General features: G+C 37.8%; 1 protein-coding gene across 1 annotated transcript; it reads right to left on the bottom strand.

Moving 5' to 3' along the window:
* Nucleotides 1–1,676: 1,676 nt before the first annotated feature.
* LOC146166844 (sodium- and chloride-dependent betaine transporter-like) lies at nucleotides 1,677–17,894 on the bottom strand. Its single transcript, XM_083383757.1, has 14 exons — nucleotides 17,428–17,894; nucleotides 15,178–15,284; nucleotides 12,787–12,917; nucleotides 10,938–11,064; nucleotides 10,268–10,424; nucleotides 9,304–9,436; nucleotides 8,381–8,515; nucleotides 6,749–6,852; nucleotides 5,391–5,515; nucleotides 5,173–5,285; nucleotides 4,644–4,781; nucleotides 3,887–4,090; nucleotides 2,801–2,968; nucleotides 1,677–2,237 (listed from the first exon to the last, which is right to left on the bottom strand). Exons 1-14 carry the CDS (start codon nucleotides 17,487–17,489, stop codon nucleotides 2,127–2,129), a joined length of 1,815 nt encoding a protein of 604 aa, XP_083239883.1. The 5' UTR covers nucleotides 17,490–17,894; the 3' UTR covers nucleotides 1,677–2,126.

The raw sequence follows: 17,894 nt of genomic DNA on the forward strand, positions 1-17,894 counted from the left end.
TCCCGATTCTCGGCACCCTGAGCGTTAAAAGGCCCAAAGGCCCCCTAGGGCCTAAAGCAGTGGTTCTCAACCTTTTTTCACCGCGTACCACCTCGAGGTTCTATGATCTTGTTGCGTACCAACAAATTATCGAAAAACTTAACTTTACTCAAAATGTATGTAGGATTATTAACAGGGGCGGATTAGCTAATTAGTTAGTCCGCAAATTTCGAAACAAATGCGGCCCACTAATCTTGAAAAAGTTTCCCTTTTTTAAGTTTGCAAGATACCGGTAGTCAAGTTTTGAGATTCTTTTTTGTTGGTCTATGTCATAAAATAAATTTGCATAGATGTTCCGGAAAGATGATAATTCATATCATTGATGAAGCATAAAAGATTTAACTATACAATCATAACGATGAATGTATAGTTTATTACAATAGAAAAAAATTCTAAACTTTTTCGTAAAACTGTAATTTTATTTAAAAACATACTGCGTGCCGGTACCACCCAAAATGACTTCGGTTACCACTAGCGGTACGCGTACCACAGGTTGAGAACCACTGGCCTAGAGGGTCGCGGCACCCGATTGAGAACCACTGGCGTACAATATTAACAACCAGTGGGGCGCGAAGTTATTTCAGGTGGGTCGCAGAGAATTGCTAAATGCAGTTTTTCGCTAAGAATTACGCGAAACATTTCATAAATTACAGTTTTCTATTAGATCTGGAAATTAATGCGTTATCATTACGTAAAACTTGTAACATTTGTGCAAAAATATCACAAAGATGTAGCAATTAGATGTGTTGTGTCGCATCAACCATTCCAGTACCGAGACCTAAGCCAGTATTAAAGATGCAGGTTTTATGTAACTTTATTTGTTTGGTCATATCTCATTGCGGGTCGCACAAAAAAACTTGCTTTAAAAGTGGGTCACGCACTGAAAAAGGTTGGGAAGCACTGGTTTAGGTGGTTTTGAAATGACCAGTGAAGCAATTTCGTCTGTCTTACCGTGTGTATCACGTCTTATGCAGATGGCATTTCCCCGCCAAAGCATTTGTTTATTTCATCACAAATCTCAAGAGGGCGATAGCCGCGATACCAAAGGAATCTGTCGTCTATTGTGATCTTGTTACTAGGTCTGCTATCCGAGAGAGAAGGATCACAAGGAAAAAGCGACTAATACACTACATTACACGTTTTGCTTTGTTTTATCTTCAGATTTTTCAGTTTTACGGTTTTCCAAAAATTTCATAAGAACATAAAACGGCCAAAGAGAGTCCTGCCATAATAAAAAACCGAAATAAGAACAACGTCACCGCCGGAATAAAACACAGTTCGGAAACAGGTTAATAATAAAGGATACTAAATAGTCGTAAAAAAGTCTAAATCGTCCTAATCCTGTGGGTATAACACCTAAATGTCTAGAATCTACATTTCTAAGGTAAAATGAAGCACAAAAAGTCGAACGGTGCAGATAAGCGACTTTTACAAAAAGCATTGGACTTTTACAAAAAGCGAAAAAGATTAAAGTTTAAGTTATATTAAACGAATGTCAGCACGGGTTCAGCAGTCGATGGCCTAATAGTGCAACGAGACCTTGGCTTATAGTTGATTTAAAAGGACACAAGTGGGCCATTCATCACATGGCAAGTTACTGTGGAATGTAGAACGGGATCCTTTATCTTCATTACAAATATTATTCTCTTTGGATGGCAATCCATAAGTTTGTTAAGGGTCACTGGGTCTGGTCACTCGTGACCCGCTGGTCAGTGATTCGCCATCTTCAGCTTGGCGTAGGTGGCCCTCAGCCATTAGTGAAATATTAATTTAGTGTGCGGCCAAAAATGTTGGCAATCTTTCACCACTCGTTTATACATTTTCAATTAAAACGGACGCCGTTTTAGCAGCTAATTTATAAAGAAAAGCTATCTTTGGGTCAAGGTCGTGGAAAATAATAAGGAAAAATATATTTTCGTTTCTCGATGGAGGTGTGGTAACCCTGTTCATTTTATGACGCCGCGACTTATAGTTAAAGCTCCCAAATATTGGGGATAAATTTCGTGTTCAACACAAACTTTTTTTTCATGTCCACAAACTACATCTTCCGGATTTATAAAATTTATCCGGTTAAGGACACAACAGTTTCAAATTGGTGACAGACGTTCCTTTTCTTGAATGTCGAGGAACTTTGGAGACTCATCGTCCATGTGAAGTAATGAGAAATCTTTTTTGGAGGTTATCGCCGAAGACCAACGCTGGAACATAAACATGACTAAGGTTATTTTTGGAGTTCGATTTTTAGCACTGTAGAAATTATTCTGAGCTCATTCCAGCTCTAAAAGAGTCAATGAAATTTGTTACATTGGTTAGGTAAGAAATTACACGCCGGGGAAGTCGGGCGCTTGACTTCAAAGGTACGAATAACTGGCGACCAAACATGCGTTACAGTGGCAAGCTCTACCTTAGGCTACTTTAACTCGGTAAGTTAGATCCTGGATATCAAACGGTTTTCAAAACACAACTCGACACAGTGTTGGGGGCCGTGGAAATTTAGAACAACGTCCTATATTCTAACCAAAATAGACTTTCTTGGACTCGAGGCCGGCTCTGACTCAATATAGCCCTTCAAGCTACCAATTATTAACTGTAGGTTAGGGACTAATATATTTTTTGTTTAACCCCGTTTTTGGCATATTCAAATCTTATTTTCAACCTTTAGTTAGTTCAGTACACTTTGCTTTCTTTGTATCCTATTTTGTAAAGATTACCATTTCATGCTAAATATATCAAAGTGAACTAAATTAGGCGACCAACACACCTGGCGAAGGCTTCCTGATCCCTCGAGAAGAGCTTTTCCTGCAAATATTGGAACGCAGAGAATAGAAGACAGTGACAAGCACCAACCCAAAATGTTGGCTCCTATCGGATACTCGAAGTCTCCAATTTTCAGGGGAGACCAGGTGACGCAGTAAAACAAAAACACAGTCTGAAAACAAGATAGGGTTGTCAAATTCCTTATTTTACGCAAGCTTTATTTGGTCTATTGATACATTGTTGCCGTTTAAATTGGATATGCTAAAGCAGTGGTTCTCAACCTTTTTTTCTTTCGTGGCCCATTTACGTTGCAAAAAAAAATGCTGTGGCCCAATAGTTTCATGACAGAAAAAAAACAAAAAAAGGTTTAGAACAAAACACAGGAGAACATATTTCAAAACAGGTCATTTATTCAACCGTGCACTAGTACGTGTGATAGAGGCTGAACAATAACATTACATTCCTTTTTTATTCCTCCCCAAGCCATTATTCCTGTAAAATTAAATATAGTGACACAAATGAAACCAAATCTAGCTTTTTTAAATTGGTCTGTGGCCCACCTTAAATGTTCTTATGGCCTATCAGTGAGCCATTGCCCACTGGTTGAGAACCGCTGTGCTAAAGTTTCCAGGTAATAGTAATTGTATACCACTTAAATCAAAGTTAAGTCGTTTTCAAATAAATTAGGTCCAAATTAGATTTAGGTGTGAGAAGAACTAATTTTACCCACGAGTCACTGCCGTATCGAATATTCTAGTTAAATTGTTTCTAAAAAGCTATACAACCATTTCATTACCGGTTAATTACTGGGAAGTCATAAAGTTCCAAATACTGTTTATGTAGTCAGGACAAACATGCAGCAAGTTTTTAAGAAAAATCCGACACATTATAGAATTTAGTTTCAAGTCAGAGCCAAATGTACGAGTCCATGCAGGACAATTAGTCAAACTAACTATAATGATATGAAATTTTATCCCAAATATATATGCCAGGGTTTATTTCGAAGCTGTAGGCCTGTGTGACTGTTGAACTTTTTGTAGTTTCAGCGACTGCTTCGTTGATCGTAACCGACGCACCATTGGCGACTCACCACAGTAAAGACCGGAATACAATACTTGAAGGAATAGTCGATAAGGACTGGCATCCTTCTTCCAGTCATGAGTTCGACGTCTTTTCTGTAGCGCTCGGCGTTCCAAAGCCAACCCACCGCCACTGCCTCATAGACGGCAAGCCAGATCAGGCAGATTCCCGACGCTCCATAGTAGTTAAATAACTCAAACCAGTAAACCCCGGCCTGCAGAAATGACATTTAAGTATTTAAGCAAGATGTGTTTGTGTTTTTTTAAAATTGGATTTCGAACAGAGGGATGTGGAAAATTACGTTGCTCTGAAATGGGCTTCCGTTCGATATTGTAAAAGAAAAAAAATGTATAAAACAAACATTGTGGCTTGGATAGTCGAATAATTGCTGTGTTAATTTTGTCATATAGGCAGTAAAGTTCAGAAAAACATTTTTTTATCATTTAACAGTTTTGTACAACTGAACATTGGTGTTTTTTTTCGTTCGAGACAAATCTATAGATGTACAGTTGTACACGATTGCACGTGTTCTGTCTAAGTCCTAAAGAAACATCCAGGAAAACCGTAAAGTCTTCATTTTTTTAACTATTTTCGCAAACCATTAAGTACTTATGAACTGCTAGCTCAAAAGAGAGCCTCTTTTTCAGAGATGCTATTTGAAAGGATCAAAATAAACGATGTACAGCACAGACAACGTACAGGGTCAGTTTTACATAAAGCGTTCGGAGAACTTTGAACCTAGCACTAATAGTGGCAACACCACTTACCCCAGTGATCATGACTTGACTTGCCAGGAAGAACGCTGTTCCAATCCCACAGTTGGTGAGCGCCCTCTTCTTCCAAGTGGAAACGAGAAAAGGAAAAGTGTCCGTCACCGCGGTCGATATTCCCTCAAACTCGCTAAACTACAAAGCAAGTAAAAGTTGCTATCGGTTTACAAGACTATTTATTTTTGACTCACGAATATGCGTTTATACGTTGAACTTGAAACTAGGAGACTTTTACGTTAACACTATGGTGTTCAATGAATTATTTTCATTTATAAATAACATTCAAAATTTACACTAACTATTAGATACTGTTGTAGAGATAAAACAAAGAACGTCTAGGAATATTGTTGTATTATTAACCGATGTAAAATGGCTTTCTACTATAATCTAAATTTCCAATCTTAGATTTTTCTTCAACTATAGACGTTTTGTAGTTTTTAGAGGTCCATGTATGAGACGAAAAAGATTCACTGCTAGAAGATATAGAAAAGCAAATTTTGTCTTAAAAGTATGGCAGATTACTTACCGCCGAATCGATTGCAACGAAGTAAAGCATGAGAAAGAAAAGAGCCGACCAGACAGGAGCAAACGGCATCAAAGACAAGGCAACTGGAATAACTTGGAACACGAGACCCGGACCTACGAATTTACACAACTATTAGTTAATCAATTCTACCTTAATTATAACTGAATACAAATACAAAGAACAGATTGTGCGTTTTATCGCACGCTCGATTTTATTACCTGATTCAACAACCTCCCGGATGTCAGCATTGGTTTTTAGCGCAAGGTGACCCAAGATGCTGAAGGTCACGAATCCCATCACGATGGAAGTGACGATCCCGCAGGGTATGACGAAAACCGATTGTCTGTCAGACACAAAATGTCTTATATTTAGTATGACAAAAAAGTGGATAAAACTTTTGCGGGAATTCTTGCGCATTGAATAGAACCTAAAACGAGAATCATGCTACACTATTTGCCATATAACTCTCATCAGTTCGTTTGAGCGCCATATTTTAGTACAACAGTAATTAGACTAAAGGCTACCAGTGTTTCTTAACCATTTTTTACTTAGGGGCGCACCTATAGAGACGTATGAAAACGTGGCGGCGCACCTTGTGAGCGAAGCGAGAGTCTCCAAATGTTTAGGTCTGATCTAGACTATTTTAAATCTTATTTTGTCGTGGTTATTACTGGGAATATGTCGTTATTTTGTCGGTGGTCTTAATAGGCCTACTATGGTAGCCTATTATAGATTAATTATATGATTTAGATATTGTTGGTTTGTAGGTCTTAAGGCGTTTTCTACTCGAAAAGCTTGTGGAATCAATGAGCTAAGCTTAAAAGGAAAGTAAAAAATATATGTTTTATATAATAGGACCTACATTATTTATTTTTCCTTTTGCTCGCGGCGCACCTGGCAACTTAACATGGCGCACCAGCGCACCGGTTGAGAAACGCTGGACTAAAGCCTCACATTGTAAATCCAACGATGTTAAGGTCAACAATGTACTTGGTTAAGGAGTTAGAATTTGCACGTATATTTTTGAGCTTGAGGATAACGTGTAATTTTGATTGCAAATTTAGTAGTTTTTTGGCAACAGTTCGACATAAGTTTTGCTATTCTGTTATAACTGGATCACGTTAAGCCGACCGAAGTTTGATTGAGAGTTAAACGCATATGCTGAATACAAATTTTTCAAAAACAAAATCGTGTGAATTCGATTGAGCACAGTTATAATCACTGATATAACTTGACCCGATTATTGACAAAATCGTGTTATATAACGACATATTTGATCAAAATAAGGTAATAAACGATTACCATTTATCTTACTATACAGTATTCGATCGAAGCTATTAGAAGTTGAAGTGTCCACGTCATTGATATGGATTTAGTCGCGTGAAAAAATTAAATCAAGAACTTAGTAAAAAATGGAATCTCTTTTATCCAATATTAACACAGTTGTTTAAAGTAATTTAATATTTGTGTTACATTGACTAGGTTCCCAGTATTGATCCTCAATTAAACTTAAGAATAATTCTAAATACTGATGTACGAGAAAAAAGCTGTAACCCGACTCGTTTGAGAAACTAACTTGAAAAAATCCTGCCGCTTTTTGTTGTAACTTCCAAAGGCAGTGAGAGCAGGAAATCCAATCCCGAAGATATAAAATGCCTGCGATATTCCTTCCATCCAAACCTTTATGTTAAAAAAACATAAACGAGATAATACGGTGAATTTGCAGTTTAAAAGTGATATTTTTCGAATTATATTTTTATAAATTGCCCATTTAACTATAAAAGGGGGGAGAAAACCTAATCTAGTTAATAGGGGTTCCATATTCTCACTTCACAGCGTTTATATTTTGTAACCACCTCGAACGGCATGGTTCAATTACACAACGAGAGCCAGTTGCTGGCAAAGAGGTCATGCAGCATTTCTGCTTCAACGAGTTTTGAGTACTTACGCCAGCCCAACCTTGCAAGTAACGCGTATTGTTACAGTTGTAAAAGTTCATGCCGCCTGCGCCTCAACGTTTGCAGTCAGTGCTCGCATAGCCAGCCGAAAATTTTTTGGGGGGTCGTTTTTTTAAGTTTGAACTTTTTTTGTTTAGCTTTTGCCATTGTATGAACTGCCGTATCGAACACAAATAAATATGCTAGTTTTAGGCAGCAACTGGCTGAGTGTTTTAACGCAATACTGAAAAACAAAGGGCAAAGACTCAAAAAGCAAAAACAAAATGACTAAAAAGTAGTAAATCATTAATAAGTATATCGAACGTAATAACTACATCGTTTGTGAACAATTGAAGGTGTGGCATGCCTGAAATCGACTGTTGTAGTACTGCTCACAAATGCTAAAAAACAAATTGTTAAGAGTATAATATTTGTACATTTTTCAGCCCCCCAGGCTACGGCTATGTTTGCAGTGTTTCTTGAGTTATTTCAAGATTCATCAAGATTAGTGGACGGCATCCTTTCAAACCTTATATGACCTTGCGGAGCAATACTCTAAGAAATAACGCAAAAACACGGGACTCTACAATCGCAATAGCTTTAGACACAAAAGTGTCCGCTGAAAGGCCCCTAAATGGCAACCTATAATAAACACATTGTTGGAACGGTGCACCTTTATGGCACTAACATGTAAATTTCCAACTATTCTATAGACCAGGGGTCGGCAACCTACGGCCCGCCAGTGAAAATCATCCGGCTCGCCTCGTTGTTTTATAACTATTTTAACCATACGAACTTTCAACTACATTATCCTTTTGAGGAAATCTTCTTACACCAAAGAACAGTGCGCATGAACTATCTAAGTGGAAACTATTCGTAGCATAGAACCCTCTAAAATCATAACTTCTCTAACTTAATCCATATAATCTTTTTTTTTGATATATTCCGTTTTTTATGATAAAAAATACACAGGGTAAGGGTACTGTATCAGAAATGTATTCATATTTTAATTTCAAGTCTTCTTGCAAATTGGAAGGCAATTATACCAAAAAAACGCATATTTTTTCGCGTTTGGCGGGTTAATTTTTTGTATAAAATAGACATTTTATTCAATAGCCTACAACATTTAGGTCCGACCCCGATTCAGAGGGCTTAAAAACCTCACGTTTTTTGTAACAAAAATAGGAAATTTATTACGGCCCGTTGAGAACCGGCTGATGTTGATTTGGCCTGCGACTAGCAAAAGTTACCGATCACTGCTATAGACTTACCGTAGGCTTTAGCAAAGCACTCATGTCCGGCAGTAGGAAGACCTTGATTCCTTTATACGCTCCCTCGAGCGTGATGCCGCGGAAGAAAAGTACCACTAGCATTATGTACGGGAATGATGCCGTGAAGTAAACTACCTATAAACAAAGTGCACACTTCATAGCTTTGTGAAGGTCATCAGCTACTGTACAATAAGTCTAACTTCCTTTGCTATTTCTACACACGTTGCTTAGGCTATAAATTAGAACAAAATTGATCTGCTTTCCTCGCAGAGATTGTCAAACACAGGCGTTGTTAATGAATTCGACCTGGATATTTCTGACCACTCATCTGTTATCAATTAAAAAAGTGCGCGAAAATGCGGTGAATCATTGATTCGTGACGTTTCATTTCAAACTACCTGCGGCTAAACTGTATAGGCTTCCTGTAGGCGCAACATGGGTCATGTATATAAGTATGATGTTAATAGTTATTGATCAAAACACTTCTAGCAGCCGGGAGGCGTTAATAAATGTCAGATGAGCATGACGGAGGATTGTAATTGGGATTAAAAAAACGTCGAATGAATGTGCAACATAGGAGAATTACCTATATGCACAGTTGCCGCATCGCTAACCGTTCAATAAGCCACGCAATGTAGTGCAGTGTTTGCGGCAATTATCCATATATAACAGACTTAGATCAGATATCATCTCTTATTGTTACGGACTTAATTTTATGGCTTTCGAAACCATAGTGTCTGAATGATCTTATTCCAATCAAATAAAATCTGAATGATCGTTGGTCTGCCGGAGTGGTCATTTGCGAGACAATATTCACCGCCCGCCGAAACAATGAAACGTTCAATTTTATCGTTTTTTAACCGCAGTTTTATGAGTTAACTTCGAATAACAAGAAAACAGCAGCGACTTGTTAAACAACCAACCTTGCCACTCGACTTAACTCCTTTTATGGTGACCGCGAACACCGTAACAAAAGCTGCCACCAGATAACCGAACATGGTTCCGTTAAAGTCGCCGAAATCGGTGAAACCGCTTGATTGCCGCAATACGTGACGTCTGTGAAACGGAACAAACTTAGCAAATGGAATAGCCTACAAATGGAACAGCTCAAACTTTATCTTTTGACTATGGTATAACGCGAAAAAACAATACAATAAAACGTTACCGATTTACAAGAATTGAAATCGATTTGCCGACCATTTATTCAGTATTTTGTTATAAAGCCAGTTAAAAAAAAAATATATATATATTGCTTTGTAAATCCGTACACAATAATAGACATAAAAGAGTTTTATTAGAAACAACTATTAAAAAAAAACAGTGGAGGTCATTGCTAAAGTTTTTGATGCAGTAGTTTACAGCACAATAAAAAAATAAAACAAAAAATCGGTCCACAATTTTTAAAAGAATTCTATCTTAACCATCAACCCAACATCAAGGCAAATGTGGTAGGTAATTACAATAATAATTTGCAACTTAGTTTCGCGTGCTCGGTTGCATGCCTATATTTGTAATAAAAATATGGTATTTTTTAAAAAGTAGAAAAAATCGCTGCACATTTAAAAATCTCTCGCGGCCTAAGCGGACTGGTGTGACGTAGAATATAGTTTAAGAGGCTTCCAAAGGAATAAAGCACAGTTCGGAATAAGACCAAAATTGGACTAATACCCAATGGTCGTAACAACGTCTAAATTGGAGTAAGCCTTAAACCCGTCGGAATAAGAGCTAACAGACCAAAATACCGCTATACCGCCAATACAACCTTTTATCTAAACAACCCACTCCTAACTTCATAATTGTTGCTTTAAAGATTTTATTTTGCTTCCGTTTGAGGATCACTGTTTTGATGCCAAACCTCCGATAAGTCCTAAAACTCCAGTCGCTTACCGCCAGAACTCCACTTGCGGAAACGTAGCATTTCCGGTAGAGTTTGAGGCCAGGCCGGGTTGCTTGGTCGAGGTAAGGTTGGCGTAGTTCAGGCTACTTTCGTTCAGCGCTTGGAAATCGGTCAACGAGATACAGGTGTCGGTGTTCCACTCGTTGTCTGCACGAAAAAAAAATTAAACAAAAAATCTGCTTGTTTGCCCTTTTTCGGTAAATAATTATATCTGACAAATTTGGATCGAAGTCGACACCCCATACAAAATGTGTTGAACTTGCCCTAACTGGGGTGAAACCATTACTTACTAAAACTAAATTTTATAAAAAAATGATTTATTCAATGCAGTAAATTAAATACCATAAAATATAAATTATCAAATAGTATAGTAGGTTATTAACTGGAGGTATCTAAACGTCTTAACGCTAAAAAAAATGTAGGCCCCCTAACCTAAACCAAATTGCCTATAAACATTTAAATTTGATCTACTGTTCATAGTAATGACGTCATTTGCTATCTGTCCAAATAACGGTATTTCTGACCGAAGTATCGGGTATCGGTAGCGAAATACAATAAAAATAGCATCGGACATCCCTGTATGTGTAAATAATATCCGTTTTAGTTTATTAACGTAATTCATAATGTGACAATGTATTTTCTAAATAAATCAACTCTTACCGCATGTGGTCCAGGGAAGAGCATCAAAGGAAAATGAATTGACGAAGAACAAAATGCACCAAGCCATGATGGTCATGTAGGCTATCATGCACCAGGTAGCAATAAACAGGCTAGCTAAGCCCAGACCCTGTTGATAAAAATAAGGACGTTGGGTTAAAGGACTGCCATGCTTTTGACATTTTTTCGACATGTTTTTCGGTATGTTTATTGACAAGTTTTTAACGGAAAACAACTGAACAACTTTTTTTTAAATTGCGAAAAAACAAACCAGAAAAAGAGGTAAAAAAATAGGTGTATGGCGAAAATAATAAACCACAAGAATTATCTTTTATAAAGTGTTACTTTTTGATTGTCTGACATTTAACTGGAAGTTCAAAACTTTACCGGAGTTTTCATGGTGTTGACACATACTTTACAACGTTATCTGTTTGTCACATCTCGTGCAAAAGGTGCAATGCCATAAGTGCTATTGAGGATCGGGCCTTTTGTTAAACAACACGCCATTGTCTTTAAAGGTTAAGCTTTTTGCGAGTTGAAAATGTTCTAAACTCTGTGTTAAAATCATTCAGTCATAACCCCCTATAGCCCAGCCAATGAGTGACGATGGCGCACCCAAGAGTGTAAAACGCAACCATGAAGATATACTTGGTTAAAACACGGAGACGGTCAGCTGCGGTTTTCTGGTGCTCGAGATACAAGACAGCACCTCGTTAATCATTTTAGATGCAGCTCAACACTGCCCTTAATTACCAGTGTATCTTTATCAAGACTTTAAATATGATCTGTTGCCGTTGGCTCCTAAAGTCAACCCGCACTCGCTATAGTGCCTAATCGAAAATGCTGGTTACTTGTGTATCAACTCAAAGTTTAATCGAAATACCTTGATAAACCTCCGAATTGCAAAATAAACCAATAAGCAATTAAAGATCTGCTTTTAAAAACTACTAAAGTTACAAAATAGAAGGGTACACTATGCACGGATCTGTAATGTAGCTTAATAACAAATTTCAAAGCCAAAAAAGGTCGAGTAGATCGACAGCATCTTGATTAAGACGTTTCGATACGAACTTGTATCATCTTCAGTTAGTGTGTGACTGAAAAGCAAATCAAAGCTTCACTTATAAAAGGCAGGACGCAATTGTTATCATCACAGTTTTACAGTTGGAGCCTTTAGGTGTTGAATAGGTAGAGCGGTGTAGATAAGGTGTCGACGTTCAGTGCTTTTCTTTTCAGTCACACTAACTGAAGATGATACAAGTTCGTATCGAAACGTCTTAATCAAGATGCTGTCGATCTACTCGACCTTTTTGGCTTTGAAATTTGTTATTAAGCTACAAAATAGAACTTTGGAGAAAATCGACAATCGACGGATTTGTAAAGCTGGTGCAAATCATGTTTTTAACGGGGTCGGTTTGATATATTACTCGATTGACGATGCTCATTTACTAATGTCCATAATGTTGATTTAAAAATATTTTTGTTTATAACAAATAAACTAAAAAAGATATAATATAGACTTAGATAGTTTTCTAACCAAGTATTTAACTTAAGTAGCTATTTTAACTTAATTTGATGCATCATAGGTGGAATTCGGTGGTAATATACCGTGACACCGGTGGTAATATACCGTGACAAATCAATTTTTGCACGAAGGCATAATTTAACAAACATACGCCTCATTTTTGGCGAAACCCCTTTTTTACAAAATGCGACTGAAGTAGTGTTTAAACTCTGGTCTTCAATTGTAATAGCCTATACTCGTTTTTCGATTGTGACAAAAAAATGGTCATCTTCATGAGTAAATAGGTTAAAGATAAGGAGAGGAAACTATGTATTTAAAGTTATATACCTTCATCAGTGGAATGCGATCCCACGCGCCAAGCTTTCCTTTCTTTGTGAATTGTCCGAGTCCGACCTCAAATGTGTAGAGTGGCAATGACATCAGCACACAAGCAAGCAGAAAGGGGATAAGAAAGGCTCCTGAAAAAAGGGTCGGTTGGCAAATCAATGGGTTACGTTTCAACTTGAGGTACGTCTTTATGCCAACTCCAAAACGCAACCCGACGCTTAAACTTGAACAAACGTTCAATAAATTTGCTCATATCCTGCATAAGGAAAGGCAATGTGTAACTATAACCAATGCACATTTTTATTAATTGCACAGCACAGACCCCACTACACCTGGAATTTTCGGAATTGTTTGTGTCACAAATTAGTGTCTTAACTGTTGTATTTAACATTATTTTTTGTTGTGGCCGTTAAACTTGTTGTTTACGACTAACCGTTCATATTACGTTACGATGCCCTAAAATTGGCGGGATGTTTCCTGCGTTAAAGCAGGACATTTTACATTAAAAGTAAGCACGTGTGTTTTTGTGCGACTGAGAAACCAAGCTAAAAGCGAAACTGATAGTTAACACTTTAAGGTAGCCTATTGGCTGAAAAGCGTCGAAGTATATTCCAAAATAGCGGGCTTGTGTTCGTGACAGTTCGCTTTTTTTAGCAGGGTTAGGGTCTTTACAGAATTTAACTTATGAAATTAGGTTTAATGGCGTCTCCAAAGATGCGTAAATTAGATGTCAGCACATTCGTAAAAAAATTGTCAGATCACAAAAGGACTGCGGAGCCGGACTGGGACTTAAGTAAGACTATAGGTAAAACCAACAGAGACCTTCGTACGCGCATGCGCAGTACCAAATTTGGAAACTTATAAAGCAGCAAACTGTTAATAGTTAAGGTGGAATAGCAATTATGGCATAATTCCACGATCCCTATATATGAGTGGATTGCTTAATATTCATCTTATTTTTACGTAAATGGGTAAAATACAGGCTGTAGTGTCGGAACCGAACCCGGGAATCGATGAAATGCACATTTGGCCGGAGTCGGACTCGGGTTGTTTTTAACCTTTAGCAGTCCTGGTTGCCAGTGCAAAACCATACATAGAAAAATGTTCGGCACGCGAGTTGTTCATATTAAAAAAAAATGCATAAACTGGCACACTGTATACGAAAGGTTGCCGACCCCTGCATTATAGCGTCGTTTGATGTCTTGTCTTTATTTACACACACCCTCATTAATTTGGCGATGGAAGTGGCATGACCTAGGATTCTAGGCTGAGGGATGTTCACAGTCTTAAAGCCAGGCCAGGTGTATGGTACAGCGCCTGCAGCTGTTGTTGTCGTAAACTTATTCATGGAGACTATCAACGAAACGACCAAGCGCTTTGGACCTTCGCTCATCCTCCTAGCCCTTAAAAAAGGAATGCAGATGATGCGTGTGCTGTCTTGTCAGATAGACAAGTACTACCCTGTCTAAAGAACTTGAACTTCCCGCACGAAACCACCGAGTTCACCATGGAATTCGAGAAGGACTGTTGCACCCCGATCCTCGACACATTGTTTGTAACAGACCAACACGAATAGAGTTCTTGCACTTAACTCGGCATTACCCACTGATCTAAGAAACGTGCAGTCGTACATGCTTTAACGAACCGAGCTAGACGCCTCATAAGCGATTCGGCATACCTTGCCGACGAAATGACGCGAGTGCACACAACCCTACACCGAAATAGATGCCCCAAATGGATGAATGTTCGTGGTATGTGAATGAAACGGTAGACGATTATAGTGGCAATAATATTACCCTTAAGAAGACTGCCCGAATAGTTGGTCGAAACGTTGGTACTTTGATAATAAAATTTTGACAGAAGAACAATACTAAAATTGAAACAATGCCTGGCAGCAACAGTATATTCATTATTATTTTACCTTAGTAATAATTTAATTCAACTTAACTAAAATGCGTTCAACGCCCGGCACACAATGGAATATCTCGGGTTGTGCACTTAAGTCAACATTTTCAAAATGAAATAAATTGACTTAGCGTAAACTCTTCAATCTACCAGATGAAAATATAGAATTTGGACAAATGACTTGACCTTAACTTGATTTTAATTTAATCTCATTTTGGTGATATTGGTATTTACCCCACATTTAAAATGTAGGCCCTAGGCAAATTTCGTTGTTGTTTGCTGTGCTAAATATTGATCGGATTCGAAAGAGTTTGCCAATTTAAAAGTCAAAAATTGTTTTACATTACAATAATTTGAACACTAGAGTTATTCCACTGACTTGGACAATGACTTTACAATTCACTTGTTGAAAGTGACTTGATCTAGATTATTTTGCCTTGCAAATGTTTTTACTGGATTTCATAAATTACTTGTTTATGGAATTACCTCCACCGTTTCTGTAGCAAAGGTAGGGAAATCTCCAGAACATTCCCAGACCAACGCAGTAACCAAGTAAGGCGAACATGAATTCTGAGGGTCGGTCCCATTGCAACCTATGAGTAAGACAACTTCGTAAGAAAGCAGATTGCGATAAAAAAACAGTTTTAAAAAAACAGCGGATCCGGCCCGCCGCCTCTTTGGAAAATTAGACACTAGTCTATTTCACATACTTTTTGACTATTTTAACTATACGTAATTGCGAAAAAAAATGTTCATTATACGTCCGGTTTGTTTACGTTTTGATGCTGCCTTTTCAACTAGATCAGCGATTGATTACCGTTGAGCCGTGGAGGGCTCCCAAGTGCGTTGCGCGCCGAACCTTCCAACCTCAATGCACACTGTCTTGCACACTGTCGTGCACACTGTCTTGTACACTGTCTGACTGCCAAGTGCGTAGCGCAAAAATAAAAAAAATAAAAATATTGGGTATATAGTTTTTTTAATTTTTTTATTTTCTATTTTCGGCAATGTAAGAAAAACTTGCAAAAAATTTAAAAGAAATACCGGTATACCGAAAAAAACCGAGCTCGCTTCGCTCGCCAGGTGCGCCTTGACTTGAAACAGTTAACAAACACTGAGCTAGATTAACTTTAAATATGTTATCGCGTTCCCTCAAAGTAATTTATTACACTTTTCATTCGCTTTGCGTCAACACTTTACTGCCTCTGTAAATGTTATTGAACACGTTTTAAACTGCAAAAAATATCCGAGGCCTGCCTGATTCACAGTTGTTCTAACAGTTTAATAACACAATTCTTAATTATCATTTTAATTATCAAATTAATTATCAAACTTTAAATGTTATCGCGTTTCCTCAAAGTAATTTATTACATTTTCATTCGCTTTGCGCCAACATTTTACTGCCTCCTTAAATGTAACTAAACACGTTTTTAACTGCAAAAAATATCCGAGGCCTGCCTGATTCACAGTTGTTCTAAGATTATAATAACACAATTCTTAATTATCTTTTTGTGCGGCCAGCAGCAGGGGCGCCCGCAGAAAATTTTCCAGGGGGGGAAATCAGGGGCGTAACCAGAAAATCAAAAGGGGGGGGTCCTGAATTTTCAACTTAGGGAGTTCCCCAATTTTTCGTCTGACGTTAATGAATAATGACGTCATAAAACAGTGACAGTATGACGTCATAGAATGGTGATTACAAGACGTGATAAAAAAACTAATCAGAAACAGCCAAATACGTCCAGCAAAAGCGACCACGTGCGTCGTCGACAATCCTGTCAGGCGCCAGCTGCGACTTCACGGTGTACAATCGTTAACTTCAGGCAAAAAAGCAACCAAGACCGTGAAATATGTGTGATTAATTGTGGTAGAATCACACATAATCGCTAAATTACAAGCACGTCTTTCACCACCTGCAATACTAAACGAAGATCGTTTTTTCCGGGGGTTAATATGCCACGATTAGCGCAACATCTGCGCCGAGCTTTGTACCAAGTCAGCTAAATTACAAGCTGCGGTTGAGGGGAAATAAGTTGTGTCCATTGCATAAATTTGCGTTAACCATCATTACTTAAAAATGGATACTTTGAAACGCGCACGACAGTCACCATTAGACCTCATTTAAAGAATCTGCTTCAGTTAAACAAATGTCGATGTTACACCAACATCGGATATTAGCGCAGAGACCGAACAGCGAGGAACATACTGCGTATAACTCGACGTTTTTTAGCGAGAAAAAATGAAAGAAGGTTTGACTTAGCGTTGTCAATTGTCGAATACACACTCGCTAATCAGTCAACCTAAACAAATCACTAAAGAGAAGAACTTCCAGCGTTTACGGTCGACCAAACAAAAGACGAAAAACGGCGTTTTGCGCTCGATTTTGGTTTTGCATTAGATTAAGACGCGTGACCCAATTATTTAAAAAGCACGCCGCTTCGAACAGTTTGTTAAACCATGATAAAAACGAACAAAAAACGATAATATCACTTACAAAAAGGGGGTAAGAACTTCCGCCCCCTGGATATGCCACTGGGGCAATGGATAATGTATAATATTTTTAACCTTGATAAGTAATACATATTACACTTATAAATAACACTAATCCGACCGACCCCTGTGCTAAACGAACGGTAAATTTCAACAGTATACTTTTAGACTATGCATTAATCAACTTGTAATAGTTTGCCAATACAAATTAGTAGGTTACCGCTTTCAATGTTTGAAAAGTGGTACTACCGTTTTGACTTGTCGCTTTTATTTGTGATGTCCAATTTCTCGTTTGATCTTTTCCTCGCCATGTTTGACGTCGGTCAAGCAAATCGACAGCCTACACCTCCTTAATTGCAACACAGCATTTGGAATAGGGTTTCGGCAATAAAGCAGTAGTAAGCAATGTAATTTCTATTATTACAGCATGTTTAACAAAAGACAGGCAATACTCGCAATATACTGACGCAGAACAATTTATCTATAGTCTGCGGCTTAATTCCCTACAACACAATTAGTCGGCATTTTGTGCGCTAATTTGACAATGAATGGGCGACACTATAGCTTGTTTGTTTTTATAGTTTTTTAGAAAAAAACTCGTACATTTTTTTAACACAATAAAAAAATGCAAGAAAATTCCGAAAGAAAAACTAACTCCATGTTGGCTAAAATTGTACGGCGGACCATTTCGGGATTAATAAGCAAACTATGTGCTT

Source organism: Ascidiella aspersa, chromosome 1, assembly GCF_963924565.1.
Source record: "Ascidiella aspersa chromosome 1, kaAscAspe10.2, whole genome shotgun sequence".
NCBI classification, from domain to species: domain Eukaryota; kingdom Metazoa; phylum Chordata; class Ascidiacea; order Phlebobranchia; family Ascidiidae; genus Ascidiella; species Ascidiella aspersa.